At 42.2% G+C, this 24,160-nt stretch overlaps 1 protein-coding gene across 1 annotated transcript in view; it reads right to left on the reverse strand.

The window, feature by feature from the left end:
* acsl3a (acyl-CoA synthetase long chain family member 3a) overlaps nucleotides 1-24,160 on the reverse strand; it is a 42,597-nt gene continuing 18,437 nt past the window's right edge. The window contains exons 5-15 of the mRNA XM_069676536.1: nucleotides 22,563-22,701; nucleotides 18,480-18,630; nucleotides 16,235-16,358; nucleotides 14,465-14,536; nucleotides 9,069-9,208; nucleotides 8,775-8,947; nucleotides 6,122-6,196; nucleotides 3,822-4,013; nucleotides 3,277-3,391; nucleotides 1,554-1,711; nucleotides 1-1,470 (exon numbers count right to left, since the gene is read on the reverse strand). Coding sequence (XP_069532637.1) covers nucleotides 1,313-1,470; nucleotides 1,554-1,711; nucleotides 3,277-3,391; nucleotides 3,822-4,013; nucleotides 6,122-6,196; nucleotides 8,775-8,947; nucleotides 9,069-9,208; nucleotides 14,465-14,536; nucleotides 16,235-16,358; nucleotides 18,480-18,630; nucleotides 22,563-22,701 — 1,497 coding nt within the window. The 3' untranslated portion in view covers nucleotides 1-1,312. The remainder of the gene's footprint in view (nucleotides 1,471-1,553; nucleotides 1,712-3,276; nucleotides 3,392-3,821; nucleotides 4,014-6,121; nucleotides 6,197-8,774; nucleotides 8,948-9,068; nucleotides 9,209-14,464; nucleotides 14,537-16,234; nucleotides 16,359-18,479; nucleotides 18,631-22,562; nucleotides 22,702-24,160) is intronic.

Below are 24,160 nucleotides of genomic sequence, written 5' to 3' on the forward strand. Positions count from 1 at the left end.
TCCTTCATTTGAGTATTTTTCCGAAGACAAATTACAAATAAATAGCTGGATGGAATTCTGTTACAAGACAGGCTGGTACAAAGAGGGAGTGGAGCTCCACAACATGTCCACGACAACAAGTTAAATTCGAGGCTATACATGTGCTTCCTCTGCCGATCACAGCTCCACATATGTACACTCAGGGGTTAGAAAGGCGCGACTCAGAATCACAATAGAAGGCAACAGGTGTTGCACGGTGAGGGACGCTGGGGCCACGTTCGTGCCACTTAAGGACTTGTTGATTCACACACGTAGTCATAATTGTGCAAAAATGTGTGACAAGGCTTTAAGCTGGTAAAGACAGTCCTGCTGAATGAGGCAAAGTCAGCCACACGCGCAGACGTCGCACTTGTGCACCACGAGCACATTGTGAAAGTTCTATTTTTGCCCTGTGTGTAATCAGTTGCCTTATTTGGACAGAAAAAAATACATATTGCACTATGATTTATCAAATAGGACAAGTTTACATTTTATCTGTAATACAAGCAACAAAATGTGCTTTTGTGTAAAGCACAAAACACGTACACCCCATCACTGTAGGAAAATACAACAGACTAGACAACAGTGCATGATCATTTCTTTTCTTTTTAAATAAGACGATTAGGTGCAATTTTTGTCGTTTTCCTAAAAAATCATCAGACACAAATCTGGTCTCGTCTGACCTGAAATAACCTTGTGCTTTTGGTTTCAAGATGTGCTGACGGGGGAGAGACGCACACACCACGGGAGTCAAAGTCAGACTGCTGGTGGGAAACAAAATAAACCAGTGACAGAACTCAAAACATGTGAATGAAAAAGAAACACAAGCATCTCCTGACCTGCAGGAAGACGAGAGTTTTAAATCGGTTAAAGACGTAATTTGGGGACGTACCTATTGTCACATAGGTGAACAGAACGAGGCAACAAACCCCGTCCACACAACCTGAGCTTCTGCTGTGGCACTCGGGAAGAGCTCAACAGACACTGTTCGGCTAACACACACTCTGTTTCATAACTCACATCTGGAAAAATAAGGATCCCCAGAAAGAGGTCATACACCTAGGCAGAGAAAGGCATCAGCGGACGGAGAGCTTTGTGTTTTCTTCAAGCTTTTTTCAGCAAGTTAAAAATTCAAAGTGGATTTGGTAAAAACCCCTATCCATCATTTCTAGAGATCTTAGGAGTGAACTAAAAGTCACAGTGGCTCTTTTGTTTATAGGGAAGGATTTAGCAGTGCTGGGAGAGTTCAGAGTCAGGTGTTGGTCTGTGAAAAATGCAGTGCTGGTCCTTGTTTTTACTTCCCGCCGTACATCCTCTCAATGTCGTCCTGGTATCGCTTTTTCAGCTCCTTGCGTTTGAGCTTGAAAGCATCAGTCACTAATCCTGTCTCAGGAGTCCATGGGTCTGGGCTCAGACGGATCTTGCGAGGGATCTCGAAGCGCTCGAGCTGGGCTAAAACAGACAAAGACAAACATAATTCAACCGTTTTACCAGCCTGTCAATTGGAGCCGTAAGTCAAATTGGACTTCAGTTACCTGTAAGAGCAGCCTCAGTGATGACCTTGAGGACCAGCTCCTCCATGGCCTTAATGTTGCACAGCTCCTCCCATGAACCTCGGATGCTGTACTGGTCAGCCAGAGCCAGCAGCTGCTTCTGATTGGGCACCACAAAGCCAATCACGTATGTCTCATCACTGCAGGGTGGAGAAAGGAGACAAAGAGTCAAAGTTAATAAAAACATGAGTCAGTTGAGCTATCAAAGCTACTGAATTAGATGCTAAATATGTATTTATGATATCAAAGTTGAGAGTCACTAATAATAAAAGCTCATTTTGCTGTTTTAGACCATTTGTAAAGAATGTGTAGCCTTGGCCAACCATATTTTGATTGACAGCTGCCTGGACCACCTGCACAGGTTTGGCACACGTCACAATCAGTGAAGTGCAGCTCCAAACAGCACGTTTGAGTCATCAGAGGAGGAAGCAGAAGCTTTGCCATCTGAAAATAGTTATTTAAATTGGTGACTGAATGGTGGTTTGTAAAATGCTTTGCTATCCATATCATAGTTAGCGGTTAGCATGCACAAGCAACGTTAGCTGGGATGACCCTATTTGTTTTCAAAGCAATGAATGCAATGCTAGAGGAAAGGTAGTGTCTGCTAGTTAGCTAGTGCAGCTACGCTACAGAGTCTAGATCAACAGGTTGCATTAAACTCCAGCAGCCAGACACTTAGCACCCGCATGTGTCAATACTCGGCCAGCACACAACGCTAACTCTTGGTGTAAACAGCAAAAAATAGCCGCAATGTGACTTTCCTCTGATTGAATTGATTTCAAATTGATTTGTTCATAAATATCCCAGCTGAACAACGGCCAATTCGAACAGCTCAGTGGTAGAGTCGGTTATCTTTCATTTAGAAGGTCGGAGGTTCGATCCCCAGCTCCCTCAGTCCACATGTCGAAGTGTCCTTTAAGTAGCAGCCTCTGCCATCAGTGTATGAATGTGTGAATGTGACATGTAGTGTAAAAGCAGCTTTGAGTGGTCGCAAAGACTAGAAAAGTGCTATATAAGTGCAGTCCATTTATCAGGAAAGTTTACAGAAACTTAAATGACAATATTTCCAATTTAGATTAAAATGTACTTAAAATACTTTTTAGATTCACACTATCACTTACACAAGACCCTATTACATAGTTAGGAGGCTATTGTGGAATTGGGTTTCCAGAAACTTTAAGTAACACTGGTCCGAGTGTCAATCACAGGCAGCAGATCCTAATGCATACCTTGTCTGAAGCAGACGTTCACAGATATGGGAACTTCAATGACTGTAGTGATTGTTTTAGTTACTTCTCCTCTTGCTGATCCTCCTCTACTCTGCTATTCGGGAACAGAAAGCTGCAGGAGCCCGATTTGTCAACAGAGCTGTCAATCACGAGGTCACACCCCCTTTTTACAGCATCAAATAACTAATTAAAAATAACACTTGGACTTAAATCAGCATGATAAGAACTACCTATAATGACATATATGTTTTTGACGTGTATTTTGATTTTATAGTTTGACTCATGTCCCGTCTGTTAACATGGAGGAGGCGGGCTTTATGAGCTATACTGCAGCCAGTCAGCAGGGGGTGATAGAGAGGTTTTAGGGAGCTCTCATGTTGTCCATCTATGTAAACAGTCTATGGGTGATATACATTTGAACAGTAGAATCCCATTGTAGTATTTCCTATTAGGGCACACATGTAGTGCAAACACACCTGTTTGCATAGGCACAGATGTTGTCGACCAGAGAGCAGTTCTTCAACACGGCCTCCACCTTTCCCAGGGACACGTACTCTCCAGCCTGCAGCTTCACCAAGTCTTTCTTGCGATCTGTAAAAAACACAGCAGAGACAGCTGCCTGTAGCAACAAAAGTGCTTTCACGTGCACATCAACAAGTGTGGATATGTAATCTTTAAAAGGAGGGGAGAAGCTACGGGAGAAGGAACCTAGTTTCCACTGAACTGTGTTTATCAGACCAGTGTCATGTTGATAACAGAGAAGATTCAGGGGTTCTGGCTGACCGAAGTAAACACCACTGTGGAGTAATTCTGGGAAGTGACGTGAAATCTGATTTGTTAAAAGGTTTCCTGTCAGACTGATGGATGGAAGCGGAGCTGGGAGGTTGTCTGGAAAGAATCCAGGAATCTGGGGCACAATGTTGATAATAATTTGTGCTTTTGATGTAGCAGCACCAGATGTTATCGGTAATCTGAAACCTTTTAAACCACCTTTACATGCTCTACAAATCCACACACTCACCGATTATTTTGAGGCAGCCGTCTTCGTGAAACTCTCCGATGTCTCCTGTGCAGAACCACCGCTGGCCGTTCTCGTCAACAAAGAAATCTTCCTGGTTTTTGGCCTCGCTCTTGTAGTATCCCATCGTCACGTTTGATCCACCGACCAGGATCTCTCCTCTCGGATGCGGCTTGTCAGTGCTGCGATAACCACCTAAGAGCAGGGTATAAATTAAGAGGACTGCGAGTTAAATGTTTCAATTCTCCTGATACTGCTTCATAATACTTTTATGGAGATTAATAACTGACAGCATGTTTACTTTTCCTTCTCTTTCTGCTTTGGGAACCAAGAAAGCAATAACCCTGGTCTGATAAGTATCAAGATTTTACAGATTGCAATAAAAATGAGCGATGTTCCCTTACATAGAAAGGATGGATGTTGTACAGGAGTGAAAGGAAAAGAAGTATGCTTTCCTTACAAGGTTATGGACCAGCACAGTAATCTCTCTTGCATTGCTGACAGTCTCCTCGACCTGGGAAATTATTAATGGTGGAATGTAATAAATACATCAAGAGAGACGTTGAACTTAATCTCTTTTTAAGTGATGATGACTATTGACCTTTGCTGCTTGTTGTGTGATATGATTGGTTTATTCGAATCAAGCTCGTCAGCATTCTGGGTCTACAAGTTTGCAGTCTTGCAGATACAACAACAAACCATCCAGTGAGATGCGACAAGTTTGTGCCTTTCAGTGTGTTAAAGCAAATAAGCTAATTATTGACCGCTTAACGAGGGCGAGTGGAAGATGTCGGCGGTGAAGAATCACAGACTGCTAATGAGAATGCTAATCGCTAACGTGGTGGAGGACATGTTGATGCCAAACGTGGAGGAAAATGAGGATGATAAGGTGTGTAAAGAAGTTAATTGTGTGCAGAAGCTGCATTAATATTGTTAATGAGGCTGGGGCGACTCATCGATTACGGAAATACGTTGATTTCTATAACGTGCATTGATGTGTCGCTAAGACAGGATGCTGCGCCCGGGTGAAGCATGGAGAAGAAACTTCAGCTAACAAGCAAGGGGGAGCAGGCGCGTCGCACACGTGGGTGTTATGGGTGTTGCGACACCCGCAATTTCACTGAAACATAATTCCAGCCCCCAGTTTTCACTGAGGGAGTCACTGATGAAGTGGTCAAGTCAGATTGATTGAACAGCGATAAAGCCGATCACAGCCGTTTGAAGAGCTAAGAGCTGGAGCATAGTAACGTTACGTGTGTGCAGAAATGGATGTTGTCACTCATCGCTGGCTGTAAATATACAGATAAGAACCAGGGCCGGCTCCAGGCATAGGTGATACAGGCGGTCTCTAGGGAGGCACGTTCTGGGAAGCGCTGGCTTGAGTCTCAAACGTTTTAAATGAAGCCCTGGTACGACGTTAAATTAAAGCCTAACTTTCCCTCTGCCCTGCTCGCTCTCTCTTACTCACTCAGGAGCACTGAGTGACACTCAGTGCGCACTGCACGACACAAGTTACAACGAGAGGAGAGGAGAGATGCGTTCAGGTCCAGGTGGGAAAACTCAAACTCGATCTTTTAATACAGGAAAGGGTAAGAAGTTGGCCTCTGTAGTAAGTTCTGTTGTTTTATCAGCTCACTCTACTTGTTTTAAGTACTAAAGTGAAAATACTGATTCTCCAGTTTGGGGACAGGGTTGCTATGACACTGTGATTAAATTAATCTATGGTTTGAATTTGAGGTCTATGTATCTTTAGAAGTACTTATTAGATGAGTCAACTAATCAGGGGGAAAAAATGGTTGGATTTATTGATAAAAAAAATAATAAATATGTAGGTGCAGCCCTAATTGTTAATTAGCGTCGTCTAGCAGAAGTAAGCTAGCGCTGTCATGTGCTGTGTGCCTCAGGCTAACGTTAGCTTCATCTAGCAGGCAGCTGCTAGCCTGAAGGAGTTGTTTTTGCTGTTTCCTGAAGACTAGTCTGCTTTACTTAATCCAACTCAAGCAGCGCTAAAGCAGCTTTGGCTACCAGGATTTTTTAAATCCAAAAGTGCTTTTTCTAGCGAGTATGATTTTACTCTCCTTTATTTCTTTTTTAACTCAAAACTTTTCTTTTAGTAATGTTATTTGTTATCGTTTGTTACGTCAAAAATCAAACCAGTCCTCCCATTTCTTTCCACTGGTGTGCATGAAAGAAAAGTGAACAGGATGATTCGTGTCCCTGTGAATCCACGTGACACTGTGTATAACTTCATCAGGGAGTGTGTGTGAGTGTGTGTGTGTGTGTCCACTCCCCGTCTCACTCACCCTCCACCCAGTCTTTGAGCTTGATCTCACAGCAAACCAGCGGTCCTCCTACTCTCCCAGTGCTGTAATCCCACACTGGAACAGACAACACGCACACATGATCAGGAAGCACACTAGCATCAAGAGGAGACATTTATTACCAACACGACCTCACTTGTTCCCTTGCCATGGAAACCCCATCCCAGAGGAATGTCCACAAAACAGTGTTTTCCTGCTCGGATGACCGCAGCTCTGTTTTATCTGCCTGGGAAAGGCTGCGAGCATTTCCATTATTTCAAAAATGGATTTGCAATGAAAGCCAGTAGATAAGCTTCAAAGTCTGAGACAGATTGTTGGGACAGACCTCGGCACAGACGTGACTCTTTTTGTTAACCTTACTGATAGATAAGGAAAGAATTACCACTTACGAGAAGCAGTTAGGAGTTTTTTGGGGAGAAGAAAAGCACTTAGATCTATTTTACAAAACAACATGAGCACAAGTTTCACATCATTTTTTCACACCAGGCTAAAAACGTTATGCAAACTTCCCAGTGCAGATTGATTTTTTCCTACTGTTGACTTTTCTGTCTTCTTTTTAAAACAAATAATCCTCCCTTGTTTGCAACAACCCACGCACAATATATCCGCTCATTTCTCCCCTCTCATTGATTTTTCCATCCCTGCTGTACATTTTCTTTTCCTCCTCATGTCCTCCCTCCCACTGCTTTTATCTCTCCCTGCAGGCTTTTTTTTCTAAGTAAATATTTAAAAAATACTTAAAAAATTTTCCACTTGTGAAACTTCATTTGGAGCAATTATTTATTTATTTTTAATTCTACTTAAAAAGCAGGGATTACTTGATATATCGCTGTCCTCTCACACCGAGTCATTGCAAATAAGAAGACAAGAATCCACAGCCACACGAGCGGCTCTACAACGTGCACAATGCTCGATCTAAATGCTAACACCGGCATTCTAACATGCTAACAACCACATTGCTGACATCCTGACGTTTAGCAGGTATGTTTTTTGAGGTCAGCATCGTAGTTTAACTTTTAAGCATGCTAATATTAGCAGGTAAAACTGAGACTGATCATACATTTTGAAGGGTTTTTTTGTCATAAAAGAATTGGACCAATAAAATGAGTAAAGCTAACTTTACCTTTCAATTCATCCTGAGAGAGGCATGACTGTTTGAATGAGTTATATATTATATGAATTTGAGTGTATAATGAGTTGTATATTATGTATATTTTGGATGAAAACCATGGTTCTCAACTGGTGGGTCAGGACCCAAAAGTGGGTCACAAAGCTCCTTTCAGTGGGTTGCGGATGTGTGCGGAAGTTGTGGCAAAAGGTCGATGCTGCGCTTTTATTTTGAAGGACATTGCTATGATGTGCGTGCAGTAGTAGTGTAGCTTATTCACGCTCCATATTTCCACTGACTGAGTAATCACAGCTACAGCTACATTCATGAAACTTGATGAGCCCGACAGTAGTTGCATTTATGTTGCACTTTTTTTAAGTTTATTTCTGTTGAACAAAAGCTGCTGATTGAATGAACTGTTGAGGGAATATTTTCCTCACACTGCCACCTGCTGGTCATTTTGACTGACTTTTATAGTGTTGTAAGAGAAGTAATTCAAGGGAGTGCTGCACTGGGTCAAAAAATTGGTGTAGATGATCTTGTAGTGAAAAATAAGGTCAAGGACCAGGTGCTCTTCAAGGATAGGGCAGGTAATGATTAGAGACAAAGAAAACAATGACTGTCCAGCTATCTGACGGTAAGTAAATCCGAGGTGTGGAGAGGCAGTCAACAGGCATCCGAGGAATAAAAATCCTTTATTGTAACATGGAAAGGTCAAGTCAACGCGTTTCGACCCAGCAGAGAAGAACCGAAATGATTTTTATTCCACCTCGGATTTACTTACCGTCATATAGCTGGACAGTCATTGTTTTCTTTGTCTCTATCATGCTGCTGTGTTTTGTGAAGCTGACATACTGTGATGTTTGGTTCCCACTCAGGTCCAAACTGCACCATTTTTTATTAAATAGATTTGAGTGGTTGAAAAATTTGGGTCGCGATTTGTCATTAAGGAGGTGGTGGTGGGTCCTGAGACGAGACCAGTTGAGAACCACTAAAATAACAGTATTCCCAACTTCTCTTTAGTCATTAAAATAAGGTAAAACTAATCACACTGTTCAGAGTTGTTTTATTTGTCTAGATAACAACATGATGTTGCATTGTAGCTCACTACACTGCAGGGTGAAACGTTCAGAATGACTTAATTCTTGTACGGAGGCTCATCGTGGTGAAGTCATCATTTTGCAGGAAAATTACTGTGTTGGAAATAAACACTTTTAGCCACACGAGCAGGTTAGCTATGAAGATTGCCATGTTGGATCATTGTTCAGTCACCACTGTGGTCTACATTACAAATATTTTAACAACAACAACATTAAGTTTAGCATTTTATGACTCAAAAAATATCTCAGCTACGTGATTGATAATCAATAACTATGGTAACATAAGTAACTGTGGTTCGGAGCTGACTGTATTTTTTATTCTCATCTGATTTGCTGGATGTTGACTAATATTTTTGTAAATAGTTTCATTATTTTTATTTATTTTTTCTGTAACTGTGTTCAGCTAAGTCATTTAATTAATGCTCACGCTCGCTGATGGTTCCAGCACCGCAGGTCTCCGTCAGGCCGTATCCCTGACCCACCGGGCAGGCGAAACACACATTCATGAAGCGCTGCGTGGCTGCGGAGAGGGGCGCTCCACCTGATAACAAGACCCGCGTCTGACCTCCCAGCAGAGCACGAATTTTCCTGAACACCAGCCTGGACGAATGAACAGAGGGCAGAGGTGGGTTGAAAGTGGACTGGAGAATGGGCAGGTACATGAACCTGAGGATAACCTATGGAATACATTCTCCCAAAACGTAACAACTCATGTACACACTTGTCACAGAGAGGTGTGCTGTATCCCTTGGTGAACTGCTCCAGTTTGTAGTTGTAGGCAAGAATGAAGAGTGTTCGCTGGACACAGTTCATCTCCTCCACCTTGGTCATCACGTTCTTATAGATACGATCCATGATCTCCTGGAGCCAGGAAGAGGGGCAGAGGTGGAGGTGAGACAGAGAGAAAGAAGTGATGAGATACAGAATGAAAAATAACAGAAATAAAGGAAACTATGTTATATACTATATTGTGCTAAAGGGATAGTTCAGATTTTTGGACACTAAGTTGTATGAAATACTTGCTGGTAGTGTCGTGGATGCAAAGCTATTAGCTTATTCACCGAGTCCTGTGGTCGGAGTTCTGGCCGGGTCCGAACGTAGAATAAGTAGATGCCAGGGTCATGAAACCAAAAAGTGTTACCCGACAAAAACAACATGCAGGCAATGGTGATCCATTTCCAACACAAAATCATCGTCCTAGAATTTCATATACTGCGCCGTTCATTTGGCACTACTTTCTCTCTTGAACAATCCAGTTGGTCCAATTAGTATCACTACGCCTGCAGCAGGTTTCTCAGGTAAGCCGACCTAGTAGCTGTTTCACGTTGTTTCTGACTGATTCGCGTCATCATTGAAGTAAACATGTCGGACTATGAAGTGACACAGACATGTATTTATGTCTGTATTTTTACAAAGTTACCAATTCCAGCGTGTTCTCTTAGAAACAGCTGATGGATCACGTCACCTGAGAAACCGGCCTGCTGCAGGCGTAGTGATACTAATTTGTCAAGAGAGAAAATAGTGCTAAAAGAACGGCGGAGTATATGAAATGCTAGGATGATGATTTTGTGTTGGAAATGGATCACCATAGCCTGCGTGTTGTTTTTTGTTTGGTTTCATGACCCTGGCATCTCACCGGATCTACTTATTCTACGTTCGGACCCGGCAAGAACTCCGACCACGGGACTCGGTGAGTAGGCTAGTAGCTTTGCATCCACTACACTACTAGCAAGTATTTCATACGTCTTAGTGTCCAAATATCCGAACTATCTCTTTAAACTAAGTTTTGGAGTGAACTAGGCTGGAAAGTGGTCCTTCGAAACCCAGCTACAAGGGGTTGAAATCATTACATAGGAACTTGGACACTACTAGTTATGTCATATTTTTCGAGCCACATGTATGCGACATTGTGAATAGAGATGTTCTTGCTTAATGATCCGATTACATTTTCATTTGTAACCAAGTTCATTATATTCTATATTCAAACATTTTTGCATGATTTTTTTGTGAAATATGGACATAATTTCGCTTCACCAGCTATTTTTCATGCTGCTCTGCAAACTCCTGCAAAGAATTCTGGGAACTCTGCTGCCCTCTTTTGAGTCTGCATCTGAAAACCTGCTAGATCATCATTAGCCCATCAAAGCCTTCAATCCTGGAAAGAAATGTGACACCCTGCGGTCCAAGGGATCCCACAAAACAGTGATTGGACCACGTTTGGGAGGAGGGATAAATCAGAGCTTCATGTGAGCTACAGAGAAAGACACAGTCAGGCACTGTGGTGTCAGTAAGTTCTGCTTCTGTATTTATCTGTCTAGTTGGAGAGATTATGTGGTGTAGCAGAGTTGCTTGGTCGTTACGACTCCTAATATGGGGCTCAGGGAGGATTTTTCCCGTGGTTAAAATGACTTAATATTAAATTTAAGAGGGACAGAGCTCGTAAAAAGAAAGGACAGAACAACTTTCTCTCAATACAGAAAGTTAAGGGGAAGAAATTAGTTCAGTGTGGAACAAATGTGTGCCTAAGTTTGGTTGCATAACAGAGAGGCTCCCCAGCGGATTTCTGTCAACAAGTGAGCCGCAAAAGCAGAGAAATCCACCAGAGTGAATCTCTGGAAGGTTAAATGAAAAACAGAAGTGAACTGCAGTAAACTTCTTCCGCCTGTGCACAGAGAAAAACCTGTAAGAGGCTCGTATGCTCAACTGCTTGGTGTGGTTTAAGGCCAAGGCAGGTGTGCTTTTTGAATGTATTATTTAGTTTAACTATTGAATGGGGGAAAGGACAACGATTGTGTGATTGATTAAAAGCCGACTTCTAAAGCTGCATAAACAACATGGCCACTCAATGGAGCAATCACTACAGTTGGACTGTTAGTCTGAGCATCTTTACTCCTTTCTGTTTGTTGGTCCAATCCCGAACTCCACACTCATGGACTCAGAGACTTTGAGGCACGTCCCTGGTAAGTGTGTAAGTGGAGCTTACCCAGAGTTCATTGTGACTTGGTGACATGAAGAACGTGATTGCCCAGCCCTCGACTAAATGTAAACAAATGTTTGACTATTGAAGTAGTATTCAACAAAGTTGGAACAGAAATGTAAACAAAACAAGCATCATTCAGTCCAGTCTGTTAATAGTTCACAGCCAGACAATTTTTAACTAGTGCATGTGTTTGGTTGGAGCTTTGCAGGTAGAATAGAGTGGAAAAAGACAGCGGATTTGTTTATTTGGTTTGGATACGTCAGTAATAGGCTGAAGAATTGGACGCATGGGAACAAAACTTCTGTGGTATCAGGAGTAACAAAGGAATTGGTCTTATTTTGTATGTTGATGATGTAAGTCAAGTTTACGGAGAGGAAAAGCAGTACAGAGGACTAACAGATCAAGAACACTTCATTAACAACATTAATGTCTTCAAAAGCTGGACTTAGAGACAAATGGGTAAAAGGGCACAAATAAAAAACAGCTGCTCCCTGTGTGTGTGTGTGTGTGTGTGTGGGTGTGTGTGTGTGTGTGTGTGTGTGACGCTAAAGCAGTGAGAGAGGAAGTCGACACAGGATTCATGCAGCAGCCCGATGTCATATCACAGCAAACAATTTGTATGTGTGTGTGAGTACGTGTGTTAGTGTGTATGAGTGTGTGTTGTGGGGATAACCACATGGGGCTTTCTCACGTTCTGTTTACAGCTGTGAATGGTTCCAGACACTGGGGCCCTCTGCCCTTTACACTACGACCACTGGGAGATGGGGGGTGGGGTGGGGCCGAGCTTTTGGTGTGAGAGAATTCAGTCTTAAACTAGCCGACTTATAAAGTCTAACCAGCATGAGCAGCGTGAGATTTTTTAACTGTCAAGGGTTTAATCAGTTGAAATCTCTGCTCGGAAACATTTAAAGTTTCATCATACATCATTACTCATTGTGGGGTTTTAAAAGGAATTAATTATACCATGGGTACAAAGACCAGTGATTTTTTAAATGATAGCTCCGCCCCCACCACTTTTCTTATGAACCTCGACTATGAGATGTAAAAATAAACATGCATGAAAACTCTACAATTCACTGTAAATAAGAATTGGACGTAGCTTTTGGTTTAAGCCAATACAGAAGTGCCTTAAATATGCATTCCTCCTAATGGCCAGCAGGGGGCGCTGCACTGGTTGCACAAAGAAGCTGATTCTATAACAAGAAGAGGACTGTACTTTCCATCAGTCCATCCATTTTCCTCCGCTTATCCAGGCTCGGGTCGCTATGGCAGCAGGCTAAGCAAGTTAGCCCAGAGGTCCCGCTCCCTAGCAACATTTTCCACCTCCTTCTGTTGGATCCCGAGGCGTTCCCAGGCCAGGTGGGATATATAATCCCTCCGGCAGGTTCTAGGTCTACCTCCTAATCAGATGCCCGAACCTCAACTGGCTCCTTTCGATGCGAAGGAGAAGCAGCTCTACGCCGAAACTAATTGTTATGCCCCTATCAAGATAGAGGCATAACAATTAGTTTCCGCCCTCTTGTCCACATAAGGCCACTTCTGCCTTCAAAACAAAGATGGCGATGGCTTAAATGCCAAACTGCAGGCTTCAAAACGCTTCTCTTCATCCCCACACATTATCCCCTAAACCTACTATATATGCAACTTAAGAAAAGTGCTTTAAATAAATGAAGCTTGCTGAGCATTCATTTAGAGTTGTTTCTTGCCACCCTGTGACTTTATGTCATAATTCACTCTCATTAGCTCTGTTCTGGCCTCCACCAACTCCACCAGTTAGTTGCTTGCTATGTAGGGGTGGGACAATATATCGATAGGTCGTCCTGAAACATGAATTACAATTATCAATAGGTTGGCGCCAAATATGGTTACTTTAATTTACAACTGTGTGCCACTCTAAACAGATTGCCCTGCAATTTTTACACCGCGTCACTACTTAATGAGTCCACGCGGCGGCACTTATGTCTTGAAGGAGGGTAACGTGAACGGAAATTAATTGGCCGAAGAAGAAGCTGACAACAGGATAGAGGAAGGAGAAGAAGACGACGACGGTGGAATAATGTTGGACGGTAGGCTACAAGGCAACAATTTGTCAACATTGTTGACAAAAATCAATTTAATTGTCGATAATTCGATATCGCGGGTGTTTTTCATGCTGTGCATGGACATAACATCTTTATGAAACAAAGAAATTAAGAGATGCACAGGCTTCACTTTCACAGTGAATAAACACATTAATCCTGCACTTAACCTTTTTAGGGGAATTTTACATTCTTCAGTAAATCAGATATTGTGATGTATCGTTATATGATTGTCTTGAAATGTATCAATTATCGCAGAATCGCTGTATTGTGATATTGTCATTATCGTGGGCCATGTATTGTATCGCAAGTCACCCTGCGATACCCACCCCTATTGCTCTGGCTATGTGCCACTTGGTGCCGTGTGGGTACAATATCAAAAAGTTGCCAGCAGCTGTAAATTAGGTTTCTGTGACAGAAGTGAACCAAAAGTCAAACAACATTAAACCAAAGCAATGAGCCAAAAGGCGCTAAAATGCACAGAAAAGCTGGAGGGAACTACAGAGAGGAATTCTCCAGCGTTCGTCACGATGAACAAACCGTTTCATAGATTTAATTTTCATATTTATTTCAATTATTAGAATAAATTTATTTTCAGTCACACTGTGTGCCCTACTTTTTGTCTCTCCAAACTAATGAAGCCCTTAGGAATGGTGGAAAACCCGCTCTGTTCTTTCATTGACAAAATAAACAGAGCCATACTAGCTTTTGAGAAAAATCTAACCTAACCACGAGCACTATCTAACCTCAAATATGGCACTTTAGCTCCCTGGTGTCTAACATTGTTTAGTAATGAAAAGCAGCTTCGGCCAGCAGTAGGAGGCAGAGAGTATTTACGTCACAGTCGGTCATGAGACGGGCCAGCACATCCAGGCCTGCTGGACTCCACAGCCGGACTACGGGCAAAGACAGAGGGAGATCTGACCAGCTGCCAGATGAGTTCAAACAGCATTGTCTGATACACAGACTTAAGGGAGAGTGACTCACTGAGAGATTCTGTAAAGCGCAAGGCTTCTCAAACATTTGACTGTATCCTGCATAGTGTAGCGCTTGACGTACCGGAACGGCTGCCATCAGGGTGGGCTGCAGGGCGCTGGTGTCTCCCTTGCTTCCCTTCTTGATCTTAGTTGACTTTGGGAAAAAGAAGTTATATCACAATAATGTGGTTAAGTTCCGGTTAAGTTTTAATGAGTGTTTCCAGAAACCAGACTGTTTTTAAAAAATATATTCCAGTGTAGTTCATGATCACTGGGAAAACGTTTTCCCCCCTGGTCTGTCAGAAATGGATATTAGCCAGAAAAACTGACAAATCTAAAAGAATTAAACTTAAATTTTCACAAGAATCATTCAGAATTTAAATACACAAAAAACAGGCTGCTTTTTAAAGGACCAGTGTGTAAGATATATGAGGATCTATTCGCAGAAATGGAATATAGTATACAGTATATAAGTATGTTTTATCGCCTGGAAGTAAGAATCACTGCGTTTTTGTTTCCTTATAATGAGGGATGGGTCCTCTTCCACAGAGTCTGCCATGTTTCTACTCCAGCCCAGAACTGACAAACCAAACACTGGGTTGGAGCTTGGTGATCTTAGGTGATCCTACACGACTAGCGGAGGAGGATGAGGTGAGGCGCTGTAAGTTGGTTGCAATCTGTAACCTCGCTAGATGCCACTCAATCTCGAAACCCATCGGCTATCATCTGAGACGATGTAGCCTCTCGGGACAACGGTGAACAGTGATGGACGTGTCCGGTTTAGCCAGCGGTTGGCGATAAACGACTTCCAGCCAAGACTTCCTTCTCCGTGCGCTGCATTGTTTAGAGTCCAGTCAGCAGCTTGAGAAGCGGACGTGTTCAGTTCAAAGTGAAGTGAAACTCTCCCCTGCAGATATGTCAGCAAAATAAACTGCGTCATCATTTCTTGGTTCATTAAATCCCCCAGAGGAGCGCCCGTTCATCTGTCTGTGCTGAGTCTCAGCTTCACTGTAAACAGTAAGTTACACAGAGGCTGCACTCTGGCTCACTTCAGCGGGATGAAGCCGAAACAGAAACAGATTTTCTTGTGATCGACTTTAATTAACGGCTCTTCAGTTTGCTGAAATAACAACATCATGATGCAGATTAGTAAGACCATGAAGCTTTGTCAGGTCTGTCCTAAAGAGGAGAAGACAACTACTTTAAAATGAGACATTAGTTGAACGGAGGTCAGAGCCATCATTTATGATGCATTAGAAGAAGTCGGGAAATCTGAATGCTGAAAAGCTTTCGTGACACAGCGTCGAGTTAATTAGTCTCAAGTTGAATTTTTGATCTAGAGCAGATCGTTGCTGAACTGCAGATGTCTGTTTATAGAGATTAATAAGGAGCTAAATCGCCGGGATGTAATTCATCTCCACAAAGACTGCTTTCCCTGCATACACCGCAGCCTGCTGATAGGTGATTGGTCAATACTACTCTGACTATAAGCGTACTACAAATGGAAACCAGAACACTTCCTGTACTAAATATCCACGCCCCTGCCTACAGATTCTACAAATTTGCATGTAAATAGAGATTAGATGCCACTCAATCCTACACACTGGTCCTTGCTCTACGGTTGTATTAAACTGCAGATGGTTATTGGTTCCCTCTTTAATTTGATGACAACAAATGGTGATGGTCGCCACTAAAATAAAACACGTCAAGTTAAGAATAAACTTCCTGTACAGTACTTTTTTAAATAATCAAGTCTACAGGCACTCAGTCCTCTCAAGCTCATGTGGAACCTGCATTTCCTCACTGGATTGCACAAAGTACATAAAGGTGATGATGCAATGTCTTACTGTACCTGGTCAGCTAGAGTCTGAGGAGATGAATAGCCGATCCTACAACCGTGAGCCACACATACAAGCTCTGCGCTGAGCTCCAGCACGTGTGCAAGAGGCAGGTAGCCAATGTAGGTGTCCTCCTCACTGTGAAGACAAGGACAGTAATTATTGCCATCTCATTCAAGCATTAGCTCTGGTTAAGTTCATCAAACAAACTTAATTTGATTTGTACATGTTCTATCTGCCATATAATAAGGTTTAATACAACTTGCTCTCTGGAATGATTAATCATGTGGTCGTAACCTTCAGGAGATACATGCTGTATAGTGGCCATCTTGTTATTTTTTGGACTTGGACTTGGAAATCCAACAAGTACTTCTGGATCCTCTGAATTCTCTGGAATCACGTTTCACAGCACGCACACGGGGAGGTTTACTCAGTCATATTACTCAACAAGAGTAAAGGCATCATTTCATAAGAACACTGATTGAGATCGTAACATCCGTAACCCCTTCAACCTACATCCATCTCACCCTGACTCCCATCCTCCCAGACTTTTTCTCCACTCATCCTGAACTTCCTCCCTTCTGCATTTCCTCTCGGCCCCGTCTCGTTCCCCAGAGAGCAGGGCTGGTTTTTGATTTAATCTAAACACTGGTGTAGTATGATGGTACGAGCTGTTTGACTCATTCTTGTGCACGTGCTCAGTTAGCATGGACGAAACATTTAGCCTGAGAGAGCACTTTATCTTCAAGCACAGTGTTTAAACACAACATTAAAGCTGCATCATACGGCCAACGAGATCAAAGGTTGTCAAAGAGGAGAGTTTGACTCAGCAGCTGAGAGGAAGTTCACGTCCTCACGCTGCTGATAAACTGCATGTTTCCTTTTCAGTTACACAGATGAGACGAGGGAACCGAATGGATTTAGATGCAAACAGCACCCAGCGCACTTTAGACAGTAACAGTGATATCAAAAGTGAGCAGACACACTTATTTGAGCAAAACAGAGTCCTGGAAAACTTCCCTGCCTCCCACACAAAGCTCCACCAATCAAATGGCTCGTTGGTTACAGAGGAGCATTTAACAATAGAGATTAACAACACACACAGCCAGCAGCTGCTTAGCTTAGCTTAGCATAGAGACTTCAAACATTGGAAAACTTTCCAGCCCACATGAAGCCTACTAATTATGATGCAGTATGTCTTTAATACGTACAAAAATTGTTTAATTTAGGGGTCGACCGATATGTTTTTTTTAGGGCTGATACTGATTATTAGAAATCAAGGAGACCGATGGCCGATATTAAATGGCCGACAAAATTTAGAATAACACAAACTCCAACAAAAGCTTTGTTGAAATGCCTACAGCCTGTTTAATTAAAACATAACATTATTAAAATCAAATGATGACTTTTGAGTGCCTTCCTTGTCAGTGTTCCAGAAACAGCGGTTGGATTTTATCTTCAGACCTGCCTGTGTGAATGTTGTTGCACAGCAGTTATTCAGTTACTTGTTCAGTCCACCCCACGACTGAAGGACCATGAAAAACTGAACTTGTGCACACCCCTACTAACTTATCGATCAACATAATGAACTTGTTGACGTTCGCTATGTTATTCAAGCTTATGTTAAGACGATCGGCTACCTATATGTGAAAACACGAACTCATATGGGCGAGTAATGTGACATTTGCAATGTAGTTGCTTAAATGCCTTGCAGTTGCACTGACGCCAACGTTATTCAAACGTTGAGATCGCTATCGCTGCATAAATTAACTTTTATTTCGAATCAGTGCATTTTTAAAGAAATTTATATTATCGGTAATCGGATAAAAAAAAAGAATGATACCGATAATTGTAAAGATGATGAATAACGGCTCTGATAAGTTGGGATTTTAAGGGGCTTTATTCTTGGACTATGTCTTAGCCAGGGGCAGTGATTTTAGGAAGCTTGGTTGATTTTCCTGCAACCTCATGTTGACGACAGGACTCAAACAGCTTAAGCTAAGCTAAGCTAACAGGCTTCTGGCTAAAGCTTCGTATTAACCACACAGAGAGTGCAGTCAATCGTCTCAGCTAACTCTTAGCAAGAAAGTGGATAAGCTATTTTTGGAACTGGTTTCAAAGTGATGTCTGCTTTGAAACAAGGAGAAATTAAGAAATGATTTGCTTATTGACTCTTAACGGGGCATAATCAAAATCAAGAACGACCTGATCAGGTAATAAGAAATAAACAAATGATAAATATGATGTTGTGTAGCGTACCACAGGTTGGGTATCCGCTCAGCCATTCCTGTGATGCCTGCGATGATGTTGCTATGTGAGATCACAACACCCTTTGGTATGCCGGTGGATCCGCTGGTGTACATGATGACCGCGATGTCTGAGGGCAGCGACTGCTTACGCTCACGTGCTGCTGCAATGTGAAAAGAGAAATACAAGAGAACTTTATTACAGAACTGGTGTGTAACATGACATAGTGATTTGTTGACACTCTAAGAGCACAGACTAAACTGTTACAAATGAAAGTAATAGCCTCTGTCTTCACAGCTGAATGTGTGCAGGATAAACAGGTCGGACAAAGAGCGTGCAATTGGTGTCAAAGGCGTCGGAAATATTTAAATAGTGTGTAATTCATCAGAGGCTGTGTAAGAGCTTAAACACATGGATGGAAAAGTGTCAGCTGTGATGTTAAACAATCTTGGCACAATCTCTGTGCTGGCCAAAAAACACACTCTCCTAGTTTTTCACTCTCTCACTCGCATTCTTTTCTTTGGACTTCACATGCAGGGTTTCAAGCGCCCTAATTTAAGTACAGTAAAATTCAATGTATAAGATATAAGATTTTTCCATCTAAAAAGTGGGCTGCGTCCTATATGCCAGTGTGACCAATACACCAGTATAAAATGCAGAGATAGGTATGTTATTGTGTTACGGTATTTTACCCAGACGATGGTGCAGTCCGGTTGCTAAGTAGCGACTCCACATCATCCCATTAAACAGTTTCCGGGTCAAAGCCGCTACAATGTTTCCTATAAACAATATGCCGTTGTGCTAACTTGATTGTTGCTAACGCACCATCATGATCTGCAGCTGCCGCCCTCCCAACAATCAACGTTAGCGTATGCTGCCAGCTACCGTGAGCTACAGCACCGGTAGCTAGCAGGACTGCAAACTCGACATGGCAAAAACAGATGGTAGGGTTGTAATGTGTGTGTGTGTGTTTTTAATGTGTTTTAAATGAAGATAAATTGAAATAGTGCAGGAATAACTTGTATACATGTTTTTATTAATAGCCTAAATAGTTATAGAAAACCTTTTTTGGGATACCCCCAAAAACAGACTGCGTCTTATATTCCGGTGCGACTTATATTCCAGATTTTACGGTACTTAAGAAAAGTGCTAAATACTTGTGTTATGCTTGAAACAGAAAAGTCCCTTATGTGTCATTGAACCACACTTGGAGGACGAGTGTTGTCACAATGGCCACAGAAGGTAGGGCAAAAACCTGCACATTATAAATTAGTTGTACTTACAAATGAGAATTGCATTTTAACATTTATCTCAAAAGGAATTTTCCGGTGTTGCTCTCCTACTTATTATTTCGAGGGCCCCCCAACATTGGCATCCCTGGCCTGATTGGTTAAATAAAAATGTATGAAAGGCTTTTTTTTTTCAAACAGAGCTAAAGTCAGTCTTACCTTGGCCTTGAGCATAACTTGAAATATGGTTTCCCCTTTTTCCCTATGATTCCTGATGCTGTTTTTACATGAGATTAAACAGTTGATGGACTGTTTGTTACAATGTTTGCCCGTAGCCAATATAAAGAGCAATGCTTCATGAAATCAAGGAACTAGGAACAATTTCCACCCATCCATCCATCATCTATACCGCTTATCCTGTTTAGGGTCACGGGGGGCTGGAGCCAAACCCAGCTGTCATTGTGCGAGAGGCGGGGTACACCCTGGACTGATCACCAGTCAATCACAGGGCAATGAAGAGTCACCAGTTAATTAGTCTTTGGACTGTGGGAGCCGGAGTACCCAGAGGGAACCCACGCGTGCACGGGGAGAACAAGTAAACTCACACACACTCGTCTAAACCGGGATTCAAAGCAGGAACCTTCTAACTCTGAGGCGACAGCGCTAACCACTGCACCACCGTGCAGCCCCAAGGAGCAAGTTAAAAAGACAAATAGGGCCAAAGATTGATGTATCTTGTGCTTTTTGATTCCTCTGAAGGACTCAGTTTAAAGAGAGAAGCAAAACCAAGCAGCCGTTTAATCTTCACGTGGGAAGTAAGACTTTGGTCTTGTTTGTCCTTTCTGTTCAGGATTTTGTGGAACCGAAACTTCAAGTCTGAAAAACCACAGAGAGGAAGAAGGGATGCATAAAGGAGAGGAAGGGGGAGTAAAATACTTTATAGTCACAATGGGACGTCTTCCCTTCTTCCTCTTTCCTCTTCCAAGGCTCTGAGCGTTGATGTCATTTGAAGTTATCAGAGCTATGTGTAAACATAAGCCTCTCCTATATCCCAGTGCTCCGTCCTCCCATTCCTAAAGCTACTTCCTTTCCTCCTTATCCACATGTGACACTTCCAGCTTCTCTTGTTTTGGGTCAGTCGGTTCAGTCGGCTACAATAAAAGCCCAGATGAGTCAAATATGTTTCCTCATGTATCTAATCCCCTAACTGAATAGTATCGACCTTAATCTGACACAGATGTGAGCACTTACTTATTCACACGACCTAATGGGACTTATATCAATCCGCCTACGTGAAGAACCCCACCATGACCATCCCATTTAGAGTGGGACTTTCCTTTACTACTAAAGGTTTTACAGCCAGGATGCACAGTATAAAACATATGGACGAAGCACTCAGATTCATATGTAGAGGATTAAAAAGGCTGATACTGATATTTGTTACTTAGTGGAGAGGCATCTGGGGAATGCTCTTTTAGGTTGGGAGGTTAAGGCTGGTTGCTTTCAGTAAAAATGCCCTTCTAAGGCACAAGGGCAAGACAGAAAAAAGACTGCAAGATATTATTCAACACCAGTGTTCTTCTGTCTTTAAATAGAAATCTCGAGGAGCTCTTGCTTGTTGCACCAATGGCGATATAGGCGCCAATTCATGGTTTGTTGGTTTGTCTTCGTTCAGTGGCTGCAGTCATTAAACTTTCCCTCCTTTTCTTTGTTGACCATAGTGCCATAACTGTTCACTCCCATCTCAGCAGAGACCAGAGAACCTTTACATCACTTTGACTGCTCTCTCTGGTGGACCAATCACAGCTGGGAGATGGACAGCGCTTGTGATTGCTTTTGGAAGTTCATTCCAAAGATGCTGCAAATGTAAGGGCTTTCATCAGTGCGCAATAGGCTATACTCGGACAATAACTTTAAAGCTGCTATGGTCTTGCAGCCACTCAAAGCTGCTTTTACACTACATGTCACATTCATAAAACACATTAATACACTGATGACAAAAGGTTGCTACTTAAAGTGCCCAACTGTCCATCAGTCTTCACATCCATGGCTATGCCACCGGGAGCAATTTGGGGTTCAGTGTCTTACCAAAGGGAGCTGGGGATTGAACCATGAATCTTCCGATTGTAACCGACTCTACCATGGAGCCATAGCCGCCCCAGAGGACAGGTATAGAGACAAACCCACACAAAACCAGGATTGTCTGCTTTTAGTAACTGTAAAGCGTATATAAACTAAATTTTTCTGCCTGTAACTTCACGGTTTGGTTTAGTCCCGCTGCTCACCAGCGTCGGATGGAACAAGAAGTTCTAATAAACCAACTTTATATTTTTTGTTCAGCACTGCGACAGCCCACAGGCAGAGGTAGCAACCTGCTGGTGAACAAAGTGGAGCATGTCGTAGCTAAAGAGCCAGTTGTTCTATCCGAAGAGTTGGTGGAAAGCTGTAACATGACTCCCTGCAGAGAAGTTGATCACGATGTAGAAGTAAAAGAGACATGTCATAGTGACCTAGACTATTTTATTTACTGACAACCCTGCTGTATTTTATGATTGATGAACACTAATATTTAAAATACAAGAAAATGCTTGGAGTAATACTTCATTTAAACTCAAGTACCCCGTTTTTATCTTTATTTTCCACTTGAATTTCATCTGTGATTGGACAAAAAAAACACACAACTACAATTAAGGAAACCATGAGACAAAAAAACTTTTAGAAAACAGAATTACAATTATTTTAGGTTGGTAAAAGGCAAAGTATTGATTCTACAACTCTAGTAAAACAATGCAAGAAATACTTAAATCTGTAAGCACACAGATAAACACGCCAAAACCCAACGGCACACGAACGCACACACGCTTACCGTTCTCAGGCGTGGCTCCCATCTTCTGAACAGCTGCCATGTTATGGACACTGATGCCACGTGCGTATCCGGGCCATGAGGTTGGTGTGCTGTCCACAACAATGATATGCTGCAGCCTGGGAACTTCAATAAGGATAGCCTGAAACACACACAGAAAAATGTAAGCATGAGCACAGACATGACAAGCATCCACGTGCAGTGTACACACCAGGTGACACGACCCAGGTTTCTTCTTAACTAATAAAACCCGAGCACGTCGCCTTCATCAGTATTTGGGCTACGAGGGGACGTCTGAGACAGAGCAGAGGAGATGTGTTTATGCCACCATGATAAAAGTGGAGTTGAACTGCCAGAGCGCCGTTACTCTTTGGGGACTGAACCTGAACCAAATCAGTCACTGAGGTCCAGCACGTGCACTCCTTCTTTTTATGACTCTATGAAGATACATGCCAACTCTCCTATTCCTATCTCAGCACTGCAGAAATACCTCAGATTATCTCTGATGGATAACAGTGGCCTGCACGTTTCATGGTCATGTGGACCAGAGACATTTTGATGACAGGAACCACTCACAGACTTTGGACCAGAGATGTAAACCCGCCTTCACTTATACAGAGCTTCTATTCGCAGGAAAAGAGTTTATAGACTGAGATGAAGGGAAATATATCTTAAGTAGTAACCTTTAGTTATCTGTGATTTATACTTACTCATAGTTACGCCTCTAACAAACAGTATACATCCATCACTGTTTCCAACAAACAGACAGTGTTACTGTGGTCGAGATGGGGGACGGGGAATATATGTCTATATTGAAAGTATTTAAAATAATTTAACCACTGAAATCGAATCAGTAAACTCTTGTCCTGTGGATAATTAATTTGACGGTATTCTCTTAAGGCATTCCCAAGTTCTCACATTTACTGCACTGGGACAGGAGTAATGTGACAAAGTGTGACATTATGATGTCACAGTAAAGTTTGATCTCTTTGGTTTAAATGTCATCACATTTATAATTCCTATCTTTGTGATATTTTCTCATAATAAGTCTCTGAATTCCTGAGTGAGGGCCAAAAACTTTTAGGAGAGATCACAGTGACCTTTGACCGCTTGGTTATGAATTTAAAAAATGCAAAAACAACCCCAAAACAGACGCAGCTGTGCAGGCAAGGAGGCAAAAAAATGTTCTGTTTCTATAAATTTTAAGATGAACTTTAAAAGAACAGATACAACTTTCCATCTAACTGGAAATTGTTGCTGGCCTGCACAGCCCATTCAGATATGTAATGTTGGGCAACACAAATGTGATAGATCCCATTTATCCCAGCTTGATACTACTCCTCTTTTTTGCCTGTTACTTCTTTAGAAGGATTGGGCAATGCAGACAGTTAAATTAGTTGGTGTAGCTGCTCCCTCCCAATCAAGGCCGACAGCTCAAGTGGAGTATTTCACTTCACAATATTTTGGTTCTGGTTCTCAAGATCCTCAGTTACCATCCACACACAGTAACAAATGTACACTTGCATGTACCTTTCTATCACAGACTTGAGGAGTCATTGCCACTAAACCATTGTGATATAGCTAGTATCTGCTTAATACTG

Source organism: Semicossyphus pulcher, unplaced genomic scaffold, assembly GCF_022749685.1.
Source record: "Semicossyphus pulcher isolate SPU_LCO1_2020_fin unplaced genomic scaffold, fSemPul1.0.p SCAF_26, whole genome shotgun sequence".
Taxonomy (NCBI): domain Eukaryota; kingdom Metazoa; phylum Chordata; class Actinopteri; order Labriformes; family Labridae; genus Semicossyphus; species Semicossyphus pulcher.